At 39.0% G+C, this 18758-nt stretch overlaps 1 protein-coding gene across 5 annotated transcripts in view; it reads left to right on the forward strand.

Moving 5' to 3' along the window:
• Positions 1-18758, forward strand: part of GABRB3 (gamma-aminobutyric acid type A receptor subunit beta3) — a 225300-nt gene that overhangs the window by 145861 nt on the left and 60681 nt on the right. For 3 of the 5 annotated variants that reach the window (XM_077868421.1, XM_077868411.1, XM_077868429.1), the window contains one exon: positions 9967-10187. In XM_077868421.1, the coding sequence (XP_077724547.1) occupies positions 9967-10187 (221 nt within the window). Of the gene's footprint in view, positions 1-4678; positions 4784-9966; positions 10188-18758 lie in introns of all 5 variants that reach the window. The other 2 variants (XM_077868403.1, XM_077868399.1) reach the window with 1 other exon arrangement.

Raw genomic sequence — 18758 nt, forward strand, 5'->3', positions numbered from 1 at the left:
AGAGAGTTACAGGAAGAGGGCATGGTTAATACAAAGATCCTAGCATAGGAAAATATCTGGATTGTTTGAGAACAAAAGAGTATTGTTGCTGAAATGAAGTTAGTAAAGAAGAGGCCAGAGAGGTGGTAAGTGGACCAGAGCATGTCTTACCTGGGCTTTATTTTTCAGTGAACTAAGGAGCCATTGTATGGTTTTGAACACAGGAGCAGATAATCTGATTTAAATCGTTAAAAGTTACTCTGGATGCTGTGTTGGAAACAGGACTGTGGGAGAAGAGATGTTCAAGGAACCAGTTAGGAGCTTTTGGTAGTATGGTGGGAAGAAAGATGATGTTTGATCAGGGTGATAGCAATGGCAATGAGAAGTGGCTGAACCACAGTCTGGTTTTAATGTGGAATCAACAGAATTTCTTGTGGATTGAGGCAGAATGTAAGAGAACGAGATTCTGATTTGAAAAACTGTAAGGATGGAATACCATCAAATGATTTGGGAAGACTATAAGTGAATCTTTTCTTAAGGTGAAATTAGCATCAGTTCAATATGAATTAGTTGATTCTAGAGTTTATACATCAGGTTGGATAAAATTTGGGAATCCTAAGTATATAGATAGCATGTGAAGCCATAAACCTAAAAGAGATAACTAAAAGGAAGTGAGTGCAGATAGAGAAGAAAAGGGTTGGAGGTTTGATTGAGTAGGTGCATGGTAGTACAGAATGAAGAGCCGTGGCGCACCCTGGCATTAAGAAAAGAAAGATTTGGTGAGTGACCAAGAGGATGGGCCAGTTGAGTAGGAAGAAAAGCAAAAAATTGTGCATCAAGGGCAGTGATTGGTCTAGGATTTCACCCGCAGTTTCATGGATGCTGGAAGAAGGCATAAATCAGTCATGGGTGAAACAAAGGACAGTTGACTACTCTCATATAGGGCCAGCTACATAATTTACAAGGTCCAGTGCAAAATGGGAGTACTAGGTCCTTTGTTTAAAAAAGCAGGAGTAAAGTTTCATTCCTCTCCTATCTAAAATTTAGCACTTAGGTTTCTCCTTCCTTAGGCATTTGTGCTTGACTGAAGGTATGAAAATCAGTATCACAGTTTTTTTTTACCTGGCTACCCAAGCTTTGCTTACAGTGTCCCAAAGGATAGGACTGTTTCATGTAGTTCCATGCAGTGATGTCCATCCAAATTTTTCTGCTGAAATTAATAACAGTTCAGAAAAAGAATGATTATCGTCAATATTTTCTCAGTATATAAAATATAATATTGTTAATATCGTGACTTATCTAACAGCAATAACCTAACAGGTTCTGGGTAGAAACCAGAAATAGACATGATCTCAGAAATGAATGGGCTTGCTGTCTAAAAATAGCACATCTTCTTAGAAACTGAAAGTACTTTAAAATGTGTGGCATCACTAATCCACATGACTTGTCTCTGAGAAGAGGAAATCCATTGTTAAATCCTGATACAGAGGCACATATATAAAAGCAAAGGCATTGAATTCTCACAGTATAAGTGCTGAGAGGGGTTCTTCATTTAAAATGGGAATATTCATCCTTTATTTTGTGATAAATATATAGCCTTCTCTCTGTTGAATCCTATTTTTCCTTGTTTGATCTTTTGAAGGAATTCAAAGAGAAGTGATTATAAGTGATATTCACTTCAGCAAATCTAATAATGTGAACTCTAGAAGTCATGTAACCCAAAAGATGACCATCACTATTTAAAGAGGTAAAATCTTTAACCTAATGGCCATATGCAGGCACCATGCTCAAGCAAGGGAACAGCACAGAGGCTTGATAAACACCATATAGTCAGAACGTAGATAAATCTCTCACAAGTCTCCAAGTGTAACATTCTAGCATGTTGTTCAAGTTAGCATTCTAACATTCTAGCAGTTGTTCAAGTATCCCTCAAATATAGAGGTGTTGAGGATTCCTTGCACAAGCAATATGGCTGTCTCTCAACAGCCAGTTCTTGGAGCATCTTTGGATGAATGAAATATTTAAGAGATATCCCATCCCCTTTTGGAAGCCTATTAATTAATGACAGTTGCTGGAGGGACGCCTGGGTGGCTCAATGGTTGAGTGTCTTCCTTTGGCTCAGGGCGTGATTCTGGGATAGGGATCAAGTCCCTCATCGGGCTCCCTGCAGGGAGCCTGCTTCTCCCTCTGTCTGTGTCTCTGCCTCTCTCTCTCTCTTTCTCTGTGTCTATCATGAATAAATAAAAATAAAATTTAAAAAAAATAAATAAATAAAGATAGTTGCTGGAAAATAAACTTATGTATCTGATTATATATACACACATGTTGCAGATTATATAAACATATGTGCATGCATATTATTTTTATATATATTAATATATACATAATTTATTAAACAGTCTGGTGTCTTGAGTGAGTGTTATTCAGATAAATACTTTTTTAGAATAAAGGAGAATATGCATTGACTCCGCAGTTTACAAGCACAGTCCAAAATTTCATTCATATGGTGTTTGTGCTGAGTTGAAACATCTGTTCCCATACAGAGTGTGAGACATCTGATCATCTTTTATATTCTTGTATTTAACCCATTATATATCTGAGGTCTGGGTTAGACTCATCCTGCTCTAGACATGGTAAGTGTTCTGGGATGCAATGTGAGAGTCCAAGAGCTTATCTTTAATCATGGAGTATCAATGGGAACACTCTCAAGTCTCTGTACTGCTGCTGCTGACTCATGGACCAGTTCTAGATATGGAAGGCATTTAGGAAATAGGATCAACAGAACCCAGTGACTGAATAAATGTTGAATGTGAGATGAGAAAGAAAGAAGAGGTTGGTATGCAGCCTCTGGTTGTGGTTTGGTTAGGAATAAATAAATGGGGAAAAAAAAGAATAAATAAGTGGGTACAGAATGGTGGTACAGAATGGGAAACAGATTTGGGGCAGAAGATAATGAGTTAATTTTGGACATATCAAGTTTGGGTTGCCTGTGGGGCGTCTGGATGGAAAGGTTCAGAAGGATCCATCCATGCAAATCTCAGAAAAGTGCAATGGGTCAGAGACACCAGTGGAGAAACCTGGGAATGGAAAGTGGGGATACTTCTGTGTCCTGGTGCCTTGGTGCCCAGTTTGGGAGATTAACTTCTTTTAAAAAAAAAAAAAAAAAAGGCTATACATGGCCACCAATTTACAATGAAAGGGAGCTGTGAAAGTGTCACAGTAAAAATGTTATGGCTTATGTTGAATTCTCAGTTTCTTCTGATACTACCTTTTGTGTGTGTGTGTCCTTTGAATGTCAGCCAGTATAATCATTTTGCTTTTCAGACTTAATGGACTCTAGAAAAATATCTATCCTATCTATTCATTGTGAAAAAAAAAAAAAAACACTTATGTTCAAAGTAATTTATATCCTATGCCAGTTTTTCAGGTGGCTATAGGGGACCAAGGAACTCGTAACTATAGAGGTGACTGGATCATCTTTTGAATACATTTACCACTGAGGTAGATGAATAAAAAATACAAACTATGTATCTTTGGGCAGTATAACAATTATAAGAAGACAAGAGCATCTCAGCTACCTTCCTTCTCATTTGTGCACCAGCCTCCTTCCCTACCAGGCCCAGACTTAATAGATATCCCTTAAATATATACGTCCTTGGCATTATTGTGCATTCCTTGACTCCTAATGGATGCCCTCCACCATTCTAAGCCCTTAAGAGTGTGTGACAGGCAGTCTTACCAGATAGGGTAAGTGGACTTAGGGCAGTGAAATGGCTCATGTACATATGCCCAGCCAACAAGACGCTGACTTGAAACTTGAACATGTTTGATTCTAAAGCTCCTTCTCTTAATCACTTTCATTATCTTTGGTTCAATTTTATATCTAACTCCTGGATCATGAGCTACTTAAAGTTAGTTACAAATTATGTCTTCCTTATCTCTGACTCCCTAGCACCCTGCATGGTCCCTGGCCTTTGGAGATACTCAGTGAATGCTTGAAGGAGGTTAGGGGAGGAAGAGAGGATAGCAGAAGGAGATGAGTCATGCCTTCTTAGGAAAAATCACCATATGGATTCAACAAATGGGAACCTCAGTACCAATGAAGTGTGTTGTGGGAGGAGAGATAGATGTAATGTTGGATACTCATTTTTTTTTTGATAATTAAAAAAAAATGGCTTAGAATTTTCTAAATTTTGTTAAAAGAAGTGCCAAGATTCCCCCAGTGTAAACTTTGTTGCAGAAATGCCTACAAAGAAGTCCCTATGACCTAGGTCTTATGTAAACTTTTCAGAACAAATTTCCCTAATCTGAGAACAACTTACCTGTAAGGTTTTGAATCATAAGCTTACTGAACTAGATGCAAATGTAGGTATCCTGTGGCTTTCACAGCTGCAGCTAGATATATAAATGTGGTTTAGAGATTGCATTTCTTTCTCAGGGTTAGTAAATTTTGTTTTCATTTCCTGCACTGAGGAAATTTCGTCAATTTCTTAATTGCAGAATAATGAGCAGTATTTCTACTTTCAGATATGTATTCTTGTTATTTCAATGTGATAAATGTGGAGAGATTTCCCCAAGCAGAAAGAAACTTTGTTGTTTATCTCTTATTGCAATTTATTTGAGCTGCCTGAATGCCCAAAAGATGGGCTGAGGTTTTATTTTATTTTTGTAGTTACTGTTGCTGTTTCTATATTCTCAGGAGATTTTGAAAGGATTATCACCTATGTGTAAACACTTGGCAGGTGAATGGCTCATACTCAAGAATACCTGTTCCTTGACCCCAGCCACTGGGGCTTCAAGAGCTGTAAGTGCCAATAATCCTTTTTTAGCAGCCCCAGACTGTCTGCCTCTTCCTGCCCCACCCACTGCTGTCTCAGCCCACTAGCTCCAAACCCAGGGACCCTTGGCTGGGCTGGTGACTTATCCAGGAACTCTGGCCTATTCCTAGCCAGGTCTGAATAATTTGAGGCAGGGCTAGGAGTGAAGGTTACCCCTCTCAATCCATAATGGCCCCACAGCAGAGAGGATTCTGGGTCTCCTGAGCACAGGGTCTGTCATTGTACCTCCACTGGCAGCTATTTCTGTAAGTCCTGATCTCTAGGACCTTACTTCCCTCCTCCTTCTGCCAGCATGCTCTGTCTAGATGCGCTGAGATGGCTTGTTGTGCCACAGTCAAGGGTCAATGCCAGAAAGCAGACTGTCTCTTCCTACTGTGTGCTAATCTAATTAAACCCATCCTCCCAGGATGAGGTTTCTGGAGCCTATACCCATCACACTGTCCCCTGAACCTCACCCCTCCTGGATCCCCACTACTCTCATGAGCCTGCTCCTCCCAGACTTCTGCTTCTCCCCATGCCCTACCGTTTCCTGCACGTCATTCCTCTGTATTCCTCACAGAGTCTTGGATACCCCATGTTGCCCCCTCTTCCTAGAAGCTCACTAGTCCCTCGAGCCCTTTCTTCTATATTCTCACTTTTCCCCACACTGGGCCCTACTCTCATTCTGACCCTCCTAATGCTAGCTTCTCTCTATACTCCACTCCTCTCTAATGTCTCTCCCTAGGAGATTTAGTTTCTTGTGCAAAGGGCAAAGGTGGGAAAGGAGGAGACAATCACAATTCCCTCCCACCCTGGCAGAGGCTTTTGGTATCTGAGAGTTCTATGTCAGTGTGACTGAAGACCCCTCCCTGTACTCAGGTGGATCACATCACCAGAGCAGGAAAGATGGAAGTCAGGGACATGGTAAGCTCTGCAGAGGCCCAAGGAGTGGAGATGCTGGCATTCACCACCAGTATCAGACTCACCAGTATTGCCTGGTTCTAATTCCCATGACCCTCGGAGCTCCCAAAAGCCCTGCATTTGAGAAATGCCATTTCAAGGCAACTCCCCTGTCCCCTTTCACCCCCTTTGCAGGACCCCCTCAGCTACACCATATTTACGGGTGACCAATCCATGGAAAAGGCAAGGAAGGCTCACAGAGGCTCTGGGGAGCTCCAAATGTGGAAAACATCAACTTGTCTGGGACCCCCTGAAGAAAAGAGGACTTCACAAGGCATCTGTCTACATAGCAGCTGTGCTAAAAGTTTGCAGGGATGGGAGGCTTTAGTGATGCCATAGTTCTTATTCCCCTTAAAAACTGCATTATCTACATGACTTGATTCTCCTCTCTTCAAGATATTTTTGCAAAACCATCCTCGCATCAAGCTCATTTCAGTCTAGATGCGAATTATTATAGAACTGTTTAGCCCCCATCCCTTAGAGCTTTGGTTTTAAGGTTGAGAGACACACTCTGCAGGGATGTAGCCCCAACTTCAAATCCCATTCCCCCCAGTTACTACTGTTTAATGGGGCATAGGGGGAAAGGAAGAGGCAAATTACTTGAGCTCTTTAAATTTTTTTCTTCATTGAGGGGATGATAATGAGAATACTGATCATCCCTGTTTTATGTTTAAACAAAATGACACTAGCAGGAGGCATAGCACATACCAAGGGATCAGAACATGTTCACGGCTACTGTCATTATTATTATACATGGTGCTCACCACTGCCCAGCACAGGAGTCAGCACCATGCCCTACTGTCTGCTGTCACCTTTCCTTTGTCTACCAATCTGTACAGGAGAAAGAAATGTGATACTGACTAGTGTCCCCACTGGTGTAGTGAAGCAATTGCTTCAGAAGGCACAGCTAATGCAGCAGGTTTGGATTTAAATACTGTTTTTCTCTGTTACCTAAGCTCTCCACAACCCTAATCCACTCAAGTCAACTCAGCAAACACCCAAGACCAAAACCGAGAGGTGCTGTTAATGGTGTGGAGAACAACACAAATTAAAATAAGACCTGAAGCCCAAGCTCACAGGCTCTGGATGACAACTGGGTTCCCAGGGCAGACTGACACATTCTCTCCATCCTCATGGTAACCCATGTGAACGCCAGTTGAAAGGGAACTCAGAGAAGTGCTAGACTCATGATTCAGGCGTAGGATGTGGGCTTACAGACCAAAGAGAGAAGCAAGTGAAATGCTTCTATTTCAATGAGAATGTAATGTGGAGCATTATATTCAAATTGAAAATCCTTTAGCTGCTATTGCTGATTTATTTCCATCTTGTTATGCTACCAAAACTCTGAATGTTTCGGTTAAAATGCATCACTTACATTGAGCGTCGTTCGTGGTTATGCAGGGAATGTGATTGTGCTCCCTGTGGTCCATTCATAGCCTGAGGCCATACATCAAGCCTAACATCAGCAAACTTTCAGGATTTCCCTAACCTGCATTCCTTTTGCACTTGTTCTCCCTTATCACCCACCAGCAAACACTCTCCACCCATTTAGGCCTTTGCTCATCATCTTTTTCGCCATTAAAGAAATCACTGCACAACTTACCTTCCTGATCTGTGATTTTATGTTTAAAATAGGTTTTATTATACTTAGGTATGACAAGGCCACCAGATCAGGAGACAGCTGCCATTGAAAAGGTAGTTTGTTAACCACAGATCTCAGTGGAGGTATGCATAGCATCCATTGCAGGGAATGGTGGGGCACACGGGGAAGCACCAGGGTGGGTCACAGGGAAGAAGGGAAACTGTGGGCAAAGAGCTTTATTGTGGTTTCCATGGGAGTGAATGGGAATATGGGAGGCTGGATAAGCAGGCTTAAGATTGGTTAGTTAGAATGATTAAAGTGGACCCTAGGGTCTAGACTGTCCCCAGTTGCCTGGTACTTGGACATAGTTCAAATATTGGCCTGGGTGTGACAACCCAATAGGGAGGGCACTTGGGGTGTGAGCTCTGGATTGGTTGGTTTGCATTTGGAAAGCACAGTCTAGAGCTTGACGGAATTGTTTGCTATCTCTAGGAATTAGCTAGCCCTGGGGGAAGCGAAAGCAGTCCCTCCAGGGTTAACCAGGGTCTAGAAGTTAAAGCATGAGAAAACAGAAAACAAAAGACATGGCTAATACACTTGGTTATGTCACTTGCTACTTGAAACCTTCAGTGCCTTCACTGACTGTGGAGCTGGCATGCAAATTTTCCTACCTTCTAGTCACTGTTACAGAGTCCAGCCTTGCCCACTACTCTGTCCTTTTCCTCTCTTGAATCCTAAGTTCTGGCAAAACTGCATTTCTCAAAGTTTCTCATCAGTTTAGTAAAATCAGTGCAATAAAAGCCACATCTTTGTATGATTTATTTTTCTTTAAAAAAAAAAAAAGATTTTATTTATTTATGAGAATGCACAGAGAGGAGAGAGAGAGAGGCAGAGACGCAGTCAGAGGGAGAAGCAGGCTCCATGCACCAGGAGCCCGACGTGGGATTCGATCCCGGGTCTCCAGGATCGCGCCCTGGGCCAAAGGCAGGCGCCAAACCGCTGCGCCAGCCAGGGATCCCTGTATGATTTATTTTTCATGCCCCCCATCCTCTATCTGGCCAGCTATGGACTATCTTTAATGTTACCTTTTCTGTGAGATTGGGGGGGGGGGGGCAATTCGTATAAGTCATGCCAGACACAGAACTCTGCCCATGTAAGTACCTGGGAAAAAACTCCTCTGTGTTTCTTCTCATCCCTTCAAGTGCTATCTCTCCTTCAAGTTGCAAATAAAACCTCTATAAGGACTCCCCAGCCCATTTAAATTTTTCTGCTTCCTCCCTCCTCTGATATTTTTTTTATGGCCCTTATAGCTTAAAACTGATTTTGCTGAGTTGTTTAGCATTATTGGTTTTGTCACCTTGCCTGTGAGCACCTGGAGAAGACCATCCAGATATATTCTTTGCCATTTCAGAGGCTTCTATGCTCTAACACTCATGAGATCAGTGATAAGTAGGCATTATTATTAGATTAGCAAGCCCTGAGAACTGCCCTGTGAATCAGCAAAATAAGTGTTGGCTGGGATGTCATAAGACCCATGTGTCTAGGATGGATTCAATGGATTTGCAATCCCACCTCTCATTGCCCACAAAGCCAGGATGTTTGCAGACATCTATAAGTGTGTGAATTAAGAAGCTCCTGTATGGAATGGTGATTTTCCCTTCCCTTGTTAGAAAGTTTACCTTACTTACCTTTGGGTTTTCACCTTGCATCTTTCTATACTGGGGCTCAAGATGTCCCATAAATATTACCAAATTTTCAGACTTGAGTTTTGTAGACTTGAATAGGGATTGCCAAAAAGAATAAAAATTTAAAAATAGAATTTTCATGCTTAGCCTGATTTCTTTTTTCCACGTTCTTACTGCATTAATTGCTTTGCAAAAAACAAACAGGCAAACAAAAGTAGGATCATCTTCCTAAATACTTGCTTATTTTGTTGGCAAGCCTGTAGGGGTTGCACCATGGCCCATTTCCCTTCTCTTTTTTCCAACTGTAGCTAGGCTCCCATTTTCCCCAGATGAATATATCATCATCTCAAGGTAATGACATGACCTAGTTAGTGTAGAAATGGCTGTGGCGTTCTGGAAGAAAAAGAAAATGTAATGAATAAGGCATGGAGACCTCCCACAGGTCATTGTGTTTCCAGTGCATGTTTACGGAGGGATTCTATTTACAGCTCTCACAGAGAGCAAGGGAGGAAAGTGGCTTACATTGCAGAATTTGTAGATAGAGCTCCTTTGCCATGGGTGGTAAAGACACCTGTCTGCCTGGTGGGAGATAGCGGACCTACGGGAGCTCTCAGGGTCCTGCCAGCAGCCTGATTTTATGATGACTTTTTAAAAATTATTTTTTGACCTTTATATCTGTGTGACTATTGTTTAAATGCCAATTTGTCTAGTCTGGTTCTTACCTAAATAAAACAGAGGGTTTAAAAAAAAAGAGGATATATAGACATGATTTACACCTATTAAACCTAGTATCTGCATTTACAAGAAAGCAACCACTGTTTCCTACCCTGCCTGAAAATAATATCCATTTCTCCTGAATTCCAACCTGAATTTAAGCAGTCATGGAGGAAATATGCCTGTGGCTAAGCACAAACTAATTTTTTCTTTTCTTTTTTTCCCCTAGGATTACACCTTAACCATGTATTTTCAACAATATTGGAGAGATAAAAGGCTTGCCTATTCTGGGATCCCTCTCAACCTCACGCTTGACAATCGAGTGGCTGACCAGCTATGGGTGCCTGACACATATTTCTTAAATGACAAAAAGTCATTTGTGCATGGAGTGACAGTGAAAAACCGCATGATCCGCCTTCACCCTGATGGGACGGTGCTGTACGGGCTCAGGTCTGTCTGCCTTTTCAAGGCCAATTTCACAGTTTCATGGTGCATTGGCATTGAATCTCTCACTTGAGAAATAGGGAGTGAGGCCATGTCCTAAGATTAATTAGGAGACATCCATGAAACACTGAGATTGCACACACACATGAATCTTATAAATATAAAATGTGGGGCATTACTGTTACACCACACAAGGGAAAAACTGCTTCCTTGGATTGATTTTAAATAATCCGGTTGCCATATCTAAGAACACAGATTCCCTGAGGACGGATTTCCCATATCATAGCCACAAAGGCCTGTAATTAGTATTGCTTTGACACTGCAGAGGTTTGTAATAAATTTTCCCCAAAGCTGTTTACCGAGTTGAAAAAAACTGTCTAATTTTGCTGTTACATGGTACAATCTCCTCAGAGCTTCATGAGGTAATGTCACCAATATTTATGGGCATGACTAAATGTGAGGTTTCCTGATGAGAATCATCTCTCACCAGGTTTCATAATGAAATTACTTGAATCAGGGAAAACAATCTGCTGAGTGGAACCCTGAGGAGGCCCTGGGCTTCACCGGCTACGCTGGAAACCACCAGACCTCCCCATGATGTTCCACCACTGCTGGTGGCTAATTATTGTGAATATCATCACCCTTCTTAAATGGTGATCTTAAAAATCTTTTTTTTTCATTGATTTTGCAATTATTTGTTTTGTTTTATTTTGTTTTAGAGTAATTGTGTGTGGGCGGGGGTGTAGGTGTGGATGTGTTTATATGCACATGGGTGTGTCTTTCTTGATCTCCTGGCCTAAAAGTGCCTTTAAGATCTAGGAGTGACCACAGTTTTGAGTAGGATACAGGTGGACATCTTGGAGAAAATATTTATCATAAAATGTGAGTCCATAGGCCTTTAACTAAAACTCCAAAAAGTCTAAGTGAAATCATAACTATATATATATATATATATATATATATATATATCTCCACATCACGTGGCTTTTAGTGCTTCAAACAGGGAAACAGGGAAAGGGGATTATTTAACATTACCTTAAGTAGCAAATGTTGAGTGACTTTCTTAAAACAGCAATATATAAAATAAGAGACAGAATTTTAGCAAAAAAAAAAAATGAGACTTTTAAAAACTATAAGGGGAAAAAAGTGGTGCATGTCAACTAAATCATGGTATAACTGTAAAAAAAAAAAGTTCAGACTGATGTTTCTCTGGGACATTTCAAGCATTTTTATTTTTGCCTGGAAATCCAAAATGCACATGTAAAATTCTGGAGGTTCTGACAAGTACATCAGTTGTACAAAAGATTACCCAGAAACCATGTGAGCATAAAATGAGAAGTCGGGTCCTTCATTTATCTGTCCCCACCCCCAAAATATGAATAGAAAAAGTGTGTGTATGTGGTGGGAGAACAAAAGGAAACAAATATCAGTAAAAAATGAGCTTTTTTGGCTTTTTCTTTGAAAGATTTATTTATTTATTTTAGAGACAGAATTCAAGCAGAGTGGGGGGGTAGAGGGAGAGGGAGAAGGAGAGAAGCAGACTAACTGCTGAGCAGGGAGCCTGACATGAGACTCAATCTCATGACCTTACTGAGATCATGACCTGAGCAGAAGTCAACAGTCAGATGCTTAATGTAGCGAGCCACCCAGGAACCCCTAGGCTTCTTTGTTTTGTAAACAAAACTTGCTATTTGGGTTCTCTCCATTTTTATTTCTGCATTCTTTATTTTCTTGCCAGAGGTAGAGTATGTTAGTATGCTTCTACTGAAACTTTAACTGTTAGTATAGTGCCTTAGTCAATTCTGGCTGCTATAACAAAATATCATAAGCCGGATGGCTTATAAACAATAGACACTTATTTCTCACATTTCTGGAGGCTGCAATCCAAGATCAAGATCCCAGTGTCTGGAGAGGGCTCACTTCTTGCTGTGTGCTCACCTAGTGAAAGGGGCAAGGGAGTTCTGTGGGATCTCTTTTATAAGAACACTAATCCCATTCATGAAGGGTCCAGCCTCATGACCTAAGCCCCCACTTCCTGATAGCACCATTTTTGGTGGGTTAGGATTTCAACATATAAATTGGGGGGGGGGGGGGTACTTAAACATTCAGACTATAATAGACAGAATGATATGATATGAATGAATGAACTGTATAAATATCCAAGCTCTGTTTGAAAGTGTTGAATTTAACACCATAAAACATGCAAAAAAACAAGAGAATAAAACTATACCCTTAGCTAATACTCTGCCTGTAAATTTACATATAAAAGTTAAATAATTTTATAATAAGCTATGGGAAATTTTCAATAATAAACTTGGTACAATAACTTTAAGAACTCTATAGTCAAATTTACATCCATTATACATTTCAAACAGCCTCTTAAATCAGTAAATGGATTTCCAAATAAATAACTGTTTTTATTCAAATGTAGTCTTAATATGCTCCTTATATCTTTATTTAGAAGCTCATATTTTTGAAACAGTTCTTCAGATCTATGTTGTCCTGGACAAGCTGTCAGAAAGAAAATCCCTAAATAACAGACTGCCACAATCTGCGCATGCTTAATAGCTACATTGTGCCATCTGATTCCTAGTCTAGAAATTTCTGCCTCTAGATTTAAAAATCACACATATCTATAGAAATTAATTTGTTTTTTTTTTAAATTTTTATTTATTTATGGTAGTCAGAGAGAGAGAGAGAGAGGCAGAGGGAGAAGCAGGCCCCATGCACCGGGAGCCCGACGTGGGACCCGATCCCGGGTCTCCAGGATCGCGCCCTGGGCCAAAGGCAGGCGCTAAACCGTTGCGCCACCCAGGGATCCCCTAGAAATTAATTTGAATATGAATTTTAAATAATTTGAATTTTTGGACAAGAAGCACCTTTGTATTTCAAAATACTGATAATGTTATTAAATTCATGTATATACATATTCTGCATTATTCTATGTGAACTGAATATATATATATGTATATTCTATTTTATACATATACACTCACAGTATATGTATCATGCTTTTCGTAAAAATCAATTTGAGTGTTCACATTGGTAAGCTACCCTCCATACTCCTCTGGGCTCCAAATTCTACCTTCCCTTTGTTTGCTGTCTGCTATTGTGATCATTGGACCATGTTAGTGACATGGCAAGCCAAGGATGAGCCAGTGTATAAAACCCCAGCAACACATTATACCTTTGGTATGTAGGTACCATGGCATCAACCTGAAGGAGGCCTGGTGCAGCTGAGGACTTTAGTGATTTAAACTCTCGTGAAAGTTTATGGGCCACTAGGACTGTTGTTTATTTCTTGCTTTTACAGTGCTGCTGATGAAGTTCTAGCCCAACAGGGATTGCTTTCTTACTGGTTATATCTCTGAGATATTAGTTGTCCTGGCTGTATTCCTGAGATGTTCAGGTTGATTTTTTTCTCCCCACTGGAGACAGGGATTGCCTTCACCTGGCTATGCAGCTGTAGCCTATGCTGGTAAATCAGCACCATTACACTCCTCCAGGCTGCTTTTCCTGTTCATGTCCAACTGTTGCAGTATAGGATCAAAGAAGGCTTTTGCTTTATCAAGGTAGATGAACATCTCTGGCTGTGGATCAGCTGTCCATGACGTAGGTTTTTACATCATCTCAGTTTTATTCTGGGAAATCATTAATCCATTACTCTGATGACTCTGCAAAAGTGGTCGATGACTGCTCATACAGATACTTGAAAGTGATCATGCTCCTGTAGCGATAAAAGATCATTATAAATCCTAAACTATTTTCTCAATGACCCTTATAGCCTTTTCACTTTGAAACTTGGACTAGCACTACCTTGAGCCTATTGGCTTGAGCTCTGCTGAATTAAACAGTAATCTGAGCTTCTGTGTGAGAGAATGCTCTAGGTAGGGCATACATACCATCCTAAAATAAAACTGGGGCTCTTTGAATTTCCTTTGGGCAGCCAAACCTTGCCAGGCACTGGGAAGATCTTGGCTAAGATGCTTACAGATCTCGGTCCTATTCCCGTCGCAGTTTTTTTGTTTGTTTGTTTGTTTGTTTGTTTTCTTTGGTTCTGGGCTGAAGTTTTTTGCTACCTGTGAGAAGGCAGTCATTATCCATCCCTCTTCTATCTTCCTGTGTTTCTTTTTCAGGCAACTGATCACCTGATGTCATTGAATATCTCACCTTGTGCCATTGAGGAAACTTTGTAATCTTTTTTTCAGGACATGCATTTTGTCTTTGAATCTTTTTTTTTTTTTTTTTTCCTGATGCTAGGAATTGGTAATGGGCTCCCAAAATAGTATTTGATTTGCTTCAAAAAGCACCTGAGAATCTAAGGTTGAGTCATCTTCAAAACAATGTAGCTATGTTTTTCCTAAGCATATTGCAAAATTTGTTGGAAAATACACTACAGCACTTCCACTTGCTACTAAAAATGCTCAAAATTGTTAAAACTGCCATTCTGATAATAAAGAAGTTGAATGCAGTGTTAAGATGAGGTTACAACTTACTTCACCGGATTCAGACTAACTACTTTTATTGGTTTGGCTGTCATTTTATTCTGAAACTGTTTCATACAATGGTTCTGATCAGATTCTTTTTCCCTCAGGAAAGATGTAAGCTAACAGAATTAATAAGACCCATGTGATTTGAGCACACGTGCTTATTTCCCAGACTCCTATTTTGTCACTGTTTCCCAGTTATAAGTAAACAACATTTTGATGAATTGCTTTCTAAAAAGATTATGCTGGGGACACCTGGGTGGCTTAGTGGTTGAGAGTCTCCCTTTGGCTTGGGTCCTGATCCTGGGGTCCTGGTATCGAGTGCCACATTGAGCTCCTTGCAGGGAAACTGCTTCTCTCTCTGCCTATGTCTCTGCCTCTCTCTCTCTGTGCCTCTTATGATTAAATAAATAAAATATTAAAAAAATTAAAAAGGATTATGCTGGAATACCTGGGTGGCTCAGTTGGTTAAGCATCAGACTTGATTTGGGTTCAGGTCCTAATCTCAGAGTTGTGGGATCATGGGGATCAAGCCCCACATCAGACTCTACACTCAGCATGGAGTCTACATGTCCCTCTCCCTCCCTGCACTTATGCACTCTCTCTCCTTCTCAAATTAATTAATTAATTAATTAATTAATTAATTAAATCTTTTTAAAAAAGGATTATGCCAATTTTTACTCTTATCAGCAACAAATTACATATTTAAGGTTGTGACACCTGCTTTGGACTTTATCCTTATTTGGCTACTATAAATAACCTATTTACTTCATCCCTCAGGGCTAGAGAAAATTGCTCAATTTCATTTTAAATTCACATTTATAATATTCTATGTCCTTCCTATGGTCATCCATTCTTCCCCTGCTTTTAAGGACTCTTTCACACCTTCACTTTAATCACCTCCCACCACACTCATTTGATGACATAGTCTCATACTTGAATTAAAAACAGAAACCTCTTTATCTTCCCATTTGTGAAGAGACCATCTAACATGCCTATTACTCACATTTTATCTGTTCACTCTTTATCATGCATCCAGTATGCAGACCTTCCTTTCACTCTTCAGAAATATCAAGGATGAGGGTGTCCCTGTGTTCAGGCCTTTGCACATGCTCTTTGCTGAATGTAGTACTTCACTTCTAGGTACTTGTGTTTTTAGCATCATGGAGTAATTATATAACTGAGGACAGTTCAACTGTCACTTCCACAAGGAGAATCCTGCTCTGATCATCTATTCCCTTTGTATTACAACATCTTGTTTTATTTGTATTATAGCGGGTTTTCAGATGATTATCTCATCATTTTATTGCATCTCTTATTTATTGATTTTTTTTTGTATTTATCCATGATGGTGAGGAAGCCACCATGAGAATATAAGTTCTCTGAGAAAAGAACTGTTTCTGTCTTATTTATTGTTCCATCCCCCAAACCTAGAGTGTTGGGTGGAAAAGATATTGTGAGGATTAAATTTAAATTCTAATACTTATTTCCATGGTATTTCTATTTTTATATTCTCTATTTAGATTCTTAATCCATCAGAATTTATTTTGGTGTATAATGTGAGGTGCTTTCCAATATTTTTCTTCTCAAATTATCAGCTATTTGTTAAAATACTTAACCAGTTTACTCTTCCATGTAATGTTTAGAATCATTTGTTTTAGAAAATTCTTAAAAATAATTTGGAAGATTAGTTGGAATTATATTCATTAAATATTACTTTGAGCAAGTGCTATATCATAGTCAACCTTTCCCACATAACTGTAACATTTCTGTATTCATTCATGTCTTCATTCATGGCTTGTAGCAGAGTTTTGCCATTTTCTTTAGACAGCCCACTCACATCTTGATAAAGTTATTACTATTTTTTATGTGTGATACTTTTAGGAATGTGATCATTTTATGTTATTTTTCTAAATGGCTTTTACAGATATGTAGGAAAGCTATAATCTATTTATTTATAACTATCTTTGTTTAGGCATTTATCCAGTATCCAATAGCCAGCATCCAATTGGGCTAACAGTTTAATTAATAATCTTGAGGATTTTAGTCCAAGAATCATATTGTTTATAATGATTTTTATGTTCATTTTCATTAGTTTTATTCTTATTTCTATTTCTCATTTTATTGCATTGATTTCAACTTCCAGAAAATGAAACACAATGGTAGCAGTGTACATTATTTCCTAGTTCTTTGTTATAATAAAGGTGCTCCTCGTATCCCACATAAAAAGATAATTTATATTTTCAGTTTAAGGTAGTTATGACTCATTCTTTTACTTCTATTAAAAAATGCATTTACTGGCTGTCAGCTTCTGGGAACTGTGTCATGAGTTGAATAACACAGATATCATCAATTTATGGAGTTTATATTCAAGCACTAGTCATAAATTAGACAACTGACCCCAGATTATTTCCTTTATATATTAGAAATAAAAATAGATTTTATTAATTCACTCCCTCTCTGTCTGCTCATTTTCCTAATTTAACCTGTAACTGAAATGTATTAATTCCCTATCTTGATTCATCATTGAATTCCTTAGATAAATCCTATTTTATCATGGTGGGCAGTACTCTTTAAAAAACTGTTAACATTTGTTTGTCCATGGCTAACTTACAATTTTTTAAAATTTTTATTGAACATAATTGACATACAATGTTCTGTTAGTTTCATGTATACAACATATTGATTCAACAATTTTATACAGTACTCAAGCTTACCGTGATAAGCGTAGTGACCATCTGCCACACATTGCTTCTGTAATCTTGGGGGTTCTAAACAATGCTGTAATAAACATAGGGGTGCATATATCATTCCAAATTAGGGTTTTCAATGGTGAGGCATAGGTTAGTGTCCATAGTGGAATTACTGCATCCTATGGGATTTCTATTTTTAATATTTTGAGGAACCTTCATACTCTTTTCCATAGTTTCACAGTGGTTGCATCAATTTACATTCCCACCATCATGGGGGTCCCTTTATTCCACATCACTGCCAACACTTGTTATTTCTTATCTTTTTTGATATTTGCCATTGACTAGTGTGGGGTTGTATGGTCGTTAATGGTTTTGATTGATGGATTATGGATTGATAATTTTCCTGATAATTAGTGATGTTGAACATCTTTTAATATGTCTATTGGTAATCCGTACATCTTTGGAGAAATGTCTATTCAGGTTCTCTGCCCATTTTTAAATTAGATTTTTTTTTATGTTGAGTTATGTTCTTCATATATTTTAGATATTAATCCCTTATCAGATATATCTTTGCAGATATCTCTCCAATTCAATAAGTTGACTTTTTGTTTTGTTGATGGTTTTCTATGCTGTATAAAAGCTTTTTATTTTGGTGTAGTTCCAATAGTTTACTTTTGCTTTTGTTTCCCTCACCTGAGGAGACATATCCATAAGTACGGTGCCATAATTATTCTTTTAAAAATCCTTAGACAACCAGTTTATTGGTGATAAGCATACCTAGTTATATCTAGTTATAATGAAGTTTTGTTTGTCCCCCACCATCTCCTTATACACTATGCAGTATTTCTTCACCTTGTATAAAAATTTGGGCAGATTTCATGGTTTTCTGCCAATGTTTTAGCAATAGTTCCTTTCTATCTTTATGTTACACAGGAATTCTCTGGTCAGTGTTTAATACTAAATTTAGATTTAGCATTAATATTTTCTCTTTTCATAACCCAGCCCTATTTTAGTCTAGAAAACTAGTGGCAAAGGGAGAATAGTTGACTTCTCAGCCTCCCTTATTCTAATTTCCTCTGTACTCTCCTACTATGCAACCCGGGTTGACAGCCTACATATGACTCCTCCCATTTTGAAGATTTAGGGAATGAAGGGAAAATAAGGAAGAGAAGTTTTACTTAAACTAATACCATTTTTGTCATGGCTTCAGACTCTCTGGACTTAGAAGATGTTGAAAATTGACTCTTCTCAGGGCACCTTTCTTCAGCTGGTCCCTTGACCAGCTTTGAGGATTGGGAGAGTAAGACAGTAGGATGTTTCTATTCCATGGAGTGCCTTGAATTCTTTCCTCAGCTCTGGGAATCCATTTTTCATGGTCACTGTCTATTTCTCTACCC

Source organism: Canis aureus, chromosome 2 (assembly GCF_053574225.1).
Source record: "Canis aureus isolate CA01 chromosome 2, VMU_Caureus_v.1.0, whole genome shotgun sequence".
In the NCBI taxonomy this organism is placed as follows: domain Eukaryota; kingdom Metazoa; phylum Chordata; class Mammalia; order Carnivora; family Canidae; genus Canis; species Canis aureus.